This window comes from Monopterus albus, unplaced genomic scaffold (genome assembly GCF_001952655.1).
Source record: "Monopterus albus unplaced genomic scaffold, M_albus_1.0 scaffold141.1, whole genome shotgun sequence".
NCBI classification, from domain to species: Eukaryota; Metazoa; Chordata; class Actinopteri; order Synbranchiformes; family Synbranchidae; genus Monopterus; species Monopterus albus.
This window is the reverse complement of record NW_018128021.1, coordinates 1219691-1230215: the sequence shown is the minus strand read 5'-3', so window position 1 is coordinate 1230215 and position 10525 is coordinate 1219691. Positions and strand designations below refer to the sequence as shown.

At 40.9% G+C, this 10525-nt stretch overlaps 2 protein-coding genes across 3 annotated transcripts in view; one reads left to right on the top strand and one right to left on the bottom strand.

Annotated features, from left to right (window-relative positions):
- The window catches only part of uggt1 (UDP-glucose glycoprotein glucosyltransferase 1), a 34707-nt gene extending 26045 nt beyond the window's left edge, over positions 1-8662 (top strand). Inside the window, exons 27-41 of one of the 2 annotated variants that reach the window (XM_020613973.1) lie at positions 16-118; positions 242-321; positions 590-779; positions 1136-1294; positions 1862-1947; positions 2103-2187; positions 3090-3178; positions 3595-3699; positions 3827-3911; positions 4364-4546; positions 5010-5170; positions 5306-5420; positions 6003-6119; positions 6631-6775; positions 6867-8662. In XM_020613973.1, coding sequence (XP_020469629.1) covers positions 16-118; positions 242-321; positions 590-779; positions 1136-1294; positions 1862-1947; positions 2103-2187; positions 3090-3178; positions 3595-3699; positions 3827-3911; positions 4364-4546; positions 5010-5170; positions 5306-5420; positions 6003-6119; positions 6631-6775; positions 6867-6886 — 1723 coding nt within the window. In that variant the 3' untranslated portion in view covers positions 6887-8662. The remainder of the gene's footprint in view (positions 1-15; positions 119-241; positions 322-589; positions 780-1135; positions 1295-1861; positions 1948-2102; positions 2188-3089; positions 3179-3594; positions 3700-3826; positions 3912-4363; positions 4547-5009; positions 5171-5305; positions 5421-6002; positions 6120-6630; positions 6776-6866) is intronic. The other variant, XM_020613974.1, reaches the window with a different exon arrangement.
- A 146-nt stretch (positions 8663-8808) lies between these two features.
- Positions 8809-10525, bottom strand: part of LOC109968011 (transcription factor Sp3-like) — a 9423-nt gene continuing 7706 nt past the window's right edge. Inside the window, exon 9 of the mRNA XM_020613976.1 lies at positions 8809-9200. The gene's annotated coding sequence lies outside the window, so the exon portion shown is untranslated. The remainder of the gene's footprint in view (positions 9201-10525) is intronic.

Here is a 10525-nt window from a genome sequence, read left to right as displayed (position 1 = left end):
GCTGATATTTGGCAGTGCTGTAAAGCTCCGTCCTACAGAGGGAGACGTGTACTTTGATGCTGTTGCCATAGTGGATCCAGTAACCAGAGATGCACAGAAACTAGCTCCCCTGCTACTGGTAGGTTGGTCTGTGTTTGGACCGGCTCATCCGCCTTTTCTGTTTCAATGAGTTCATTGATTTGGCCTTACGTTGACCACATCTGTTTTCTAATTTGTCATTTCTCCCCTTTGAAACCTGTAGGTTCTGAAGCAGCTGATAAACGTCAACTTACGGGTCTTCATGAATTGCCAGTCCAAACTGTCAGAGATGCCTCTGAAGAGGTGAGGACACAGGTTGTTTCTCTACAGAGTGAACATTCAGACTAACCCAGTCATACCAGTATGTGTGCCCAGACGTCCAACACCTTGGTCTTTTCTGCTTTTACCATTTATCCTCCCAGTAGATCTTTTTTTTACTTGAAATGAGACACTGACCTATTAAAATGTTCTAATACTGTATAGGCGTGTTGTTAAAGTGGTTTGATCTTTCCCAGTGTATGACCTGCACCTGTTGTGAAAGTTGAACTGGTGTCTGTGTGTTTTCTTCTAGTTTTTACCGTTACGTGTTGGAGCCAGAGGTGGTGTTTCAGGTTGACGGCAGTTTCTCTCCCGGCCCCCTGGCAAAGTTTCTGGACATGCCTCAGTCACCGCTTTTCACTCTGAACCTCAACACTCCCGAGAGCTGGATGGTTGAGTCTGTGCACACCCGGTACGACCTGGACAACATTTACCTGCAGGAGGTACAGAAAATCTCTGTCTCTGCGGGTTTGATCCAGATCAGTAGTGTCAGTAGTGTTTCTCCAAATGATTGGACCCAGTTTCAGCTATAAAGTCTTTAGTCTCTAAAGTGTGAAGTTATTTACCCTGCGTGAATGTTTTAATAGAGGTCTAAAGTTTTGCATTTTAATATGTGTATCAGTCAGTGTTTAAGCATTGCTTCAACATACCAGGTCCCCATTAGACTAGAAACAAACAGTTTTTGCACTGTTTGGGTTTTTGTTTCGGGAACCATTGCTAATGTGTCTCTCTCTCTGGACAGTGATTCAGGGCTGCACTAAATGAACTTTACTTGTCTTGGCTCCTCTGGTGTTTGCAGGTGGAGAACATCGTAGCGGCAGAGTATGAGTTAGAGTACCTTTTGTTGGAAGGCCACTGTTTTGACGTTACCTCAGGCCAGCCACCACGTGGCCTTCAGTTCACCCTGGGAACCACTTCGGAGCCAGTCATTGTGGACACTATTGTCATGGCGAACCTGGTAAGCGCTACATTTACATTTTGATCCTGTTTTGTTACTTACCACCTCAGAGAAGAAGATCTAGGTTTTCAGGACTTGACCCGGACTTGAGCAATGATGACTCAGCTTGGACTAAGACTCGAGAATTGACTGCATTCAGACTCAGAACCTGGAGACGATGACTGACTTTTTTTTGTAATAGGCCGTAATAATTTGGCCTAAGATAGTGACATTAAAACCTGTCCACCCGTACCGCGCTGTATCCGGCACACTTCCATCAAAACATCCACTCAGCCTTTCTATAAATGATTTTTATGTATGAAATTGCCAAGTAATATGGTGACGCAGTACGCTGTCAGTTGTGTTTAATGTAGACTTTGATGACTCTGACTCGGGTAATGGGGACTCAACTCGGATTATTCTTTGGTGACTCTGACTTGAACACCGGGGACTTGAGACTTGACTTGGACTCAAGGTTTAGTGACTTGACTACACTTGCTGAACCATAAGTATCCTTTCTTTTTGTTTGGATCTTTCCTTTATTCTTAAGTCACAAACACCATAGGTCTTCTGTGTTCTGCTATGCAGGGTTACTTCCAGCTGAAGGCCAACCCAGGCGCCTGGATCCTGAAGCTGCGGAAAGGACGCTCAGATGAAATCTACAGAATTTACAGGTGAGAACACGGAGAATTGCTTGTATCGTGTCACAGGGTTCAAATGTCTTATTTGTTTTTTAAATTCAGCCAAACTCTGACTCTTGTTTCTACAAACTGATTGTAAACTTTGTGTTTCTAATCGTTTTGTCATCCTTTCTTTCTTCATGTTACAGCCATGATGGCACAGACTCTCCAGCAGACTCCGATGACATTATAGTCGTACTGAACAACTTCAAGAGCAGGATCATTAAAGTCAAGGCAAGTTCACGTGTGATAAAGCGTTGGCCATCTGGCACCATAGCATGGAATGAGTGATAGGAGCTCACCCTAACTTTATTGTTTCACTGTTTTATGGTGGAATACAGGGGCTGCATATTGACTGTGCCATATAGAGGACTAAATCTGACTAAGCTGAAAATGCAGTGAACAAGGAAATCTATCTGAATTAATGAATAAAGGGATAAGTAAATGCAGAAGTCAGAATATCCGGTCAAGTTCCATGGATACACTTTTCTTTGAGTACAGTTTATTATCCTAAAGCTGGATTTTCCTCAGAGGCTGTGGCTGAGTTTGTTTTCATTTGTAAGGAAGTAGTCATAGATTAAAACCCCCAAGTGTAGAATGTTTATCTAACATCTATCAGTATTACCACCAGGAGGCGCCTTTTTAATTTGTCATCTTTATACTAATTACAGCTGTTACAGATCCAAGGAGACAGATCTACATCACAGCACATAGTTCAAGTTCTGTGTGTGCACTGCATAAAACACTGCCCACAAATATGCTGCACAACGCTGACGTCTGATTTCTAAATAGCATTCGGTGTTGTTACCGTTTCATAACCAATAGGGGTTTTTCTTTTGTTTTTATTCAAATTACATATTAGCAGGTGCTGTGACATGTACCAGCCAAACACAAAATCTCAGACCCTCAAAGTCTTTATTTTTAGATGTTTTTTTTTATTTCATTTGTGTGTGTTTTATCATTTTATCGTCAACTTGTTTTCAAATAAGCCGGTTTGGTCCTCTGTAAGAGCTCGTCGACATTAAAATGACACTGGTAATTTAAATAGTAGAAATAAATCTTTAAGCCAACTGGATGAACAACACTCCCAAAACCTATTTAGCTGGTTTACAAAAAAAAAAATCTGTGTTGATCAGGTCCAGAAGAAACTAGACAGGCTGGGTGAAGAGCTGCTGAGTGACGGGACTGAGGACGACGACACTGGCTTCTGGAAGTCTCTGACCAGGTGGGACTGTGGTTCAAACCTGCCTGTGAACATTATGTTTTATAGAAAAGTGTATGAAAACACATTTACTCCAACAAAAACATATTAGCAACACTTGCTAGCAATTGTAAAAGAAATCTGAGATGTACCACAAGGAGTTTTATCTGTGCCCTTCAAAATAAGGCTTCACGGGATTTCACAGGAATTTATAATGCCCTGCTTGTATTTTAGAGCAAATCTCACACACCGCTACTCTTGCCTCTGCTTTTAAAATGATTTTGTACCATCAGTACACACGTACAAAGTCTGACATTATCGCTGATCTATCCTCTCTGGCCAGAGATCTTGTCCTTTAGTACCTCGGCTGTTCCCTGTTCATCTTCCATTATGTAGAGCAGCTACAGTTATAGACGAAATATCCTGTAATCTTCTTTCAGAGGATTCACAGGTGGAGGGAAGACGGAGGAGCCAAAGCAGGAGAAGGACGATGTGATCAACATCTTCTCTGTGGCCTCAGGGCATCTGTATGAGAGGTTCCTGAGGTGAGTGTCCAACGTGACCTGACAAAGATCAGTCCAAATCCTTGAATACCAACATCCCTACACCTAGTTCATTTGTTCTCCCAGCTGTTGCCAACTGTCTTTTTATTTCATTCTTCTTCCCTCTCAGGATTATGATGCTGTCTGTTCTGAAAAACACCAAAACTCGTGTCAAGTTCTGGTTCCTCAAGAACTACCTGTCCCCAGCTTTCAAGGTAGGATGGTTTTTTTGTTGTTGTTGTTTTTACCCACTGCTGTTACTTTAAAAATCAGCTGCCATCTCATCACTGACATTTTCTCTGAGCAACAGTGATGTGAACTTCAAACAGGAGTTTCTGAAAGTCAAGGTGAAAGATGTGTTTGAGCAAGACACTGAACATGTAAATCTAACGTCACATAAAAATAAAAAAAAAAACCCGTAAACATCAGCTGTCACTACAATATCCCTTGTTAAAGTAATTCTCAAAACTTGCAGAGTCATTTTCAGATATTCGATATGTTATTTAAAATCATTTGCCCAATTAGAAATGATTATCTTGCACATTCTGATTTATTCGGGGTGTAAACTCATGATATCGCTGACGTCACTCAGACCCGATAGGTATTAAATTCATAAAAACGTACCGACACACTGACAGCTCTGTTTTTGGGTGTGACCATCTCGCAGGAGTTCATTCCCCACATGGCGAAGGAATATGGATTCCAGTACGAGCTGGTCCAGTATAAGTGGCCCCGCTGGTTACACCAACAGACCGAGAAGCAGAGGATCATCTGGGGTTACAAGATCCTGTTCCTGGACGTGCTCTTTCCCCTCGCTGTCGACAAGTTCCTGTTTGTGGACGCTGACCAGGTCAGTTCATACGAAGCTGCACAAACACTGATTCTGTTATTCTTCATCTCTTAGGCTGATGATTCAAAGGAACATAGATCAAGAAACTGGTGTAGCTGAAGAAGCTGTTAACAGCGTCATTCCAGCCCTAAAATGTGTGCAGATTGCATCGTTTTTATGGGAAAGTCTGGACGAAAATGTTCACTTGTGCTCTTATGTCGCATGTTTTGCAACTCTGATTGAAAAATGACACAGCCTCAGAATAAAATGTTCTAGAGCTCAAAAGATTAATCAATAGAAAATGAATTGGCAAATATTTTGATAGTCCATTAATTGTCATGTCTTCAGGTTTAGAACTGTTGGTTGAACAAAACAAGCAGGAAATATATGAAAGTGGTTTTAAAGACAAACAATTGAGAAAGTAGTCATCAGTAGCTGCCTTGATGCGATCCTAACGTACTGTTGACACCTCATCCTCCCTCAGATTGTGCGTACAGACCTGAAGGAGCTGCGTGACTTCAACCTGGATGGAGCTCCGTACGGTTACACCCCGTTCTGCGAGAGCCGGACAGAGATGGACGGCTACCGCTTCTGGAAGTCAGGCTACTGGGCGAGCCACCTCGCTGGGCGCAAATACCACATCAGGTACACTTTGATAATTTAACCCTCAAGTCAAAAATGTGTGTGTGTCAAAAATCATATTGCTCTCAAACACACTCTCGCTCCTTTTCAATATTTTTCATGCATATTTGAAGTGTTTCTGTTATTTATCCTCTGCAGCGCCCTGTATGTGGTCGACCTGAAGAAGTTCAGGAAAATAGCTGCAGGAGACCGGCTCAGAGGACAGTACCAGGGACTGAGCCAAGACCCCAACAGCCTCTCCAACCTGGACCAGGTCTGTGACCATCACAGCGAAGATTTTGTTCCTTTGACAGTTATGGTGACATTATGTGGTTGCAAGAAGGTAGTGTGCTGAAAACTCTACCTGTTATACTCAAGGAAGCTCTGGAATCAGAGATGTGAGAGTTAGTTGTTGAGCAGCAGCCTTTTCAGTGTGAGAAATGAATCTGATTCTTTTCATAATATCAGCATTTTCTTATTGTTTTCTCCTCTGATTCCGATCGTGTTCAGCAGCTGAATTTAGCATCTCAGACTCTTTAAGGTCCTTGAACACACACCCTGGTTGCAAATGCATTACCCCACACCAGACAAAAACAGAAAGGCAGCAGAATATGATAGTGTTAGTTAACAGATGCTTGTGTGCACATTATTGCTTAACCTTTCATGTCATGGTTTTTGAAAAAGAAAATTCTAATATCGATGAATCAAAAACATTGACATTGTCCTCGTGGGATTACAGTTGAAAAAAGCGAACAAAAAAGCTTTTAAAATGAGGTTGAGTGTATAAAACATTTTTTTGTTTGGGTTAATGTCCTTGCTTCTCTCATGAGTCTCACTGTCTGGGCTTTTTTTTCAGGATCTGCCCAACAACATGATCCACCAGGTGCCCATCAAGTCTCTGCCTCAGGAGTGGCTGTGGTGTGAGACCTGGTGTGACGACAGCTCTAAGAAGAGTGCCAAGACGATAGACCTGGTAACAGCAGTCTGTCTTATTTATAGACGTTAGGACAAAACAAAACCGATTTTTATAGAACTGAAGCAGAGAGGAGTGATGGGATTTCTAACAAGTGCCATTCCTCTTAACAGCCACTAGAGGGCAGAGAGGCTTACTGTGAGGAAGTAATTAGAGTACTGAATATGTGAATAAGTTTGTTTTTGGAAAATTCAATTGATTCACATTTAAAAACAACAAACTCCAAGATGAAAATAAACCGAATTATATTTTTACATGACGTTTTATGGGAAAATTCTTCTAGCTAGTTGTGGGTTTATCATCTATTGTATGTTTTATGTTGCTCTATTGTAAAAAAAAGAAATGTGGGACAGATCAGGCACCAGTGATTTCAGCAGTCTCTGTGACTATGTGACGCATCCTGTTCTCATCACCTGTGAAAAGCTTCCAAACTACCTAATAAAATGGCTTTGGGAAGAAATGGAGATACCTGACTATTTAATCTGTTCCTTCTCATTTTTCACAATTTCAGTGCAACAACCCCATGACCAAGGAGCCCAAGCTGCAGGCTGCAGTGAGGATCGTGGCCGAGTGGACAGATTACGACCAAGAGATCAAACGTCTGCAGACCAGAGTCCAGGAAGAAGCAAACCATAGAGCACAGCAGCAAAGCACAGGTACCCAACGCTCCCAGCCAACACATGTGGGTACAGCTCATCATTGATCACACCGACTAATGTGTCTCTCCTGCTTTGTGTCTCTTGTCAGATGTTCACACAGAGTTGTGAACAGTGTGATGAGGCGGTGAGCTGGACTCTGTTTAAAGAGTCTGCTTCATGAAGAGGCCCCTCTCATGCCTCAAGGACTGCTGACAGACTGACCACAAACCAGTGGGAACTGGTCAAAACATGGTTCGGTTTTTGTTTTTTTTTATAATATGTGCAGAAGCGTTATAGTGGTCAGGTTTAAGAAGACTTTTATTTTATTTTTGGTCCGTGTGTGAGCGGTGAGAATGTATTTTGTGAAGTGAAATATTCTATTCTATTTTTTTTTCCCCGTATAGTTTTTCTCCACTGTAATAGGAGTCGTCTGTATGTTTGCACTGACTGGGGTTCTGGTTCTGGTTGAAACACAAGGGGAAGGAGGGCTCCAGAAAATTTCCCTGCTGGTTAGTTTGGGGTTTGTTCTCTGATAAACCAAACATCTCATGGTGGGAAGGATTTCTGATCACTCATTGCGGGGGGGGAATACAAATTGTAGAGCTGCTGTTAATAATTTGCCAATTTTCAGACTGTAATACTGGGGCTTAGCTACATGACTGAAGGTAATACCATGAGGTTTTTTTAAAATTTATATGGCAAAATAATTAAACTGATCTTCAGGGCAGCAAACCATGGCCTGTTATTTGTTCAGATTTAACTGTAAAAAAAAAAAAGACTTAGTACAGTTTACCTGGAGTTATGAATTTTGTTAAACAACATGAATTATCTGCCCAGCTCCACTTAAGACATTTAGGAAATGCAAAATAAGTCTGGATATATACATTGTTTAGCAGTGGTGGATCCACGTCATATCCTTTATTTAAGTCACCTCGTGGTTATTGGATATTTAGTGCCCACTTAACACTTGTATAGGAATGCACATGCAATTTAGAAATGAGTGGTAACTGTTAACTAGGTTACACTCATCAACTGGTATTTGACGTGAAGATTAAAAAGTAAATTGGCAGGCTTGATCGAATCCCCAGTTTCTTGTGGAATATAAATGTCTCTGTGATTCTCAGGGAAAGATGTTTGAAGCTTTTGCAGGTTGCAGCATAAAGTACAACTAAGAGGAGCGTAGGTAGTTTATCTGACTAAGTCTGTGGTACTGTAGAACAGCCACGACCCTACAGACTGGTGGAAATTGGGATTTGTCATTATCTTCTTGTGGCTGTTAGAGATGTTTAAATAAAAATCCCCATTAAAGAAGTGATCCAGGTTATTAGCACCACTTCCTGTGTTCAGGTATAACTTCGCTCCACTGGTTACCAACTAGTGGTACCCAAGGAGTACTTCTAAATTTGTAGAAAGGTACAATTAGTTTGAAAAATGATTAGTTAATAAATTCAATTTAGTTTTCAGCTAAACCGCGAAATGAACACTGACAAACCTTCCTGAATAAGATTGTATACAAACAGTTAAAACAGCTAAAAGTCAATGAAGCAACAGCTTAATTATCCCAAAAGTAAATGGTAATGAATCAATAATTGGAATAGCCAAAAAAAGGCATCAACCCACGTAGTTATGACGTGTTAACGTAAAATAATCCCATTCGGTCAGTTGTAAATAACACCGTCATGTTTGGTTACAACTGGAAGCAACCAACTCACCTGTGAATTAAAGGGAGACTATCACTTATTCAGTTCTCTCATCTCTCGTCTCTCTGTAGATACGTGAGCTACAGTTTTTCATGCAGTGATCTTTATAAACCCAAAAGTGCCCAAAAATGCTTGAAATGCACAAGAATAATAAGCACATTCTTCTATGTATGATGCTGGCCTGCACACACACACACACACACACACACACACACACACAATCTGTTTCTGGAAGGTTTCAGACTTTTATTGTGATCCATTTGAAAAAAGGTTTTACAAAAAGGTAACATTTAATTTTTACATCAATTCTTAAAAAAAAAAAAAATCACTTAAAATAAGGTTTTGATACAACAAATTCAGTTAACTAAGTGATGGCTTCTATAAACAATGTGAAGATAATATACATGTAAAATGAATGCTACAAACTGAGGAAGCGATTACATTAATTAAAATAAAAAACAAAAAAACACAAGCATAATGGCATGATTGTTTTCCTTTCGACTTGAGTGACAATCTAGTCAGTTACCAACAGAGCAGTTATTACGAAACTAATTTCACATCAGGTGTCCAGCTGGAATGGTCAATGACAAAAGCACCATCGGAGTCTCGCTGATTTGTTGCATCTGTCCGTTTTCTCCACATGCCAACCCCGGTGTATGTGCTCATCCAGAAGCCACGTGTGGCCGACAGTGAAGAGCCCAAGAGGAATTCAAAGGAAACCTTATATGATCACCATCACGTGGCTTCGGTTTAGGTGACACCCAGATTGGTGAAGACACACGGAAAATTGAAATACAATGTGAGCTTACAACACAAATATCCAAGAGGAAAGGCAAATTAGCATTTTGATGTGAGCAAGCACAGCAGCTGATGCACTTGAGAGGACAGATGAGACGATCTATTCAGACTGACCAGAGGCTGGAAGAAGTTGCCCTTTTACAGAGTGGCTGGCATCTATCCCCCTACCCCACCCCCGCCCCCAAAAGGCAGAAAACGACTTCAGAAGTGGCACTGTCATCGTACTCTAACCTCCAGCTGCACCTCCCGCTCTGTTTGAAGCAGCACATCTGCATAAGCAGCCTGTGGCCTTTCAGCAACTGGGCAAACAACTACTCCGCATTTATTAAAGGAAAGGTTCTACACTTAGGGAAAAACACCTATTCACTTTCTTGCAGAGAATCAAGTAAGACCAGCGCTACCAGCAGCCCACTAGCTTAGCATAAAGGCTGGAAACAGGGAAACAACTAGCCCAGCGCTCTCCAAAATTAAATATCTAGATATCACTAATGCCTCTAATTCTACACATTTTCATGTTTGTTTAATCTGTAGAGAAACTGAGGTGTAAAAACAATTTGCAATTTTTTACTACTGCTATTTCTTGGCTTGGAGCAGCAGCTTCCTCCCATGGCTGTTTTTACACTTTGTAATTAGTTTAATAATAGGAAAACCAATGTATTAACTGAGCTTTAGCAAATTTGACCAACTTTGCTTCCCCATCCGCAGTCTTTGTGCTAAGCTAAGCGGCAACTGTGTATTTACCCCCCACACGCGAACACCAGCAATCCACTCACCTGTCAGAAGGTGAATATATGAATTTCCCAAAGATGCCAAACTGTAAAAACAATAGTTCACGGAGCATGGCTAAGGTTCAGTGTGGCCGTTGCACTGCTTCAAACAGAGAACCGGTTTTTGTCAGAACTCAAGACAAAACTGTCGTCTCCGAGAGGAGGTTCCCCACATCCTTTTCTCTCTGCCAAAATCTCCTCCTCCTCTTCTCCATTTCATAAACATGTTTAAATCCGTTACAGTTACATCATCTGCAAAGCTTAAAATAACACATGCACCTCCAGCATTTTATACAAGAGTATGATACAAAATAAGGCATTTCATTGTGTTGAGAAGTCATGTTGTTTTGAGTGTTAACACATTTTTGTGTGTGTACTTATGCACGTGCACATAGCAACCACATTGTTTTTCTTTTTGCCTGCCTATAAAAAGACTGCAAAAAACAAAGTCATGATAACTCTTACTTAAAATATATATATTTGTTATATATATTTATGTATAT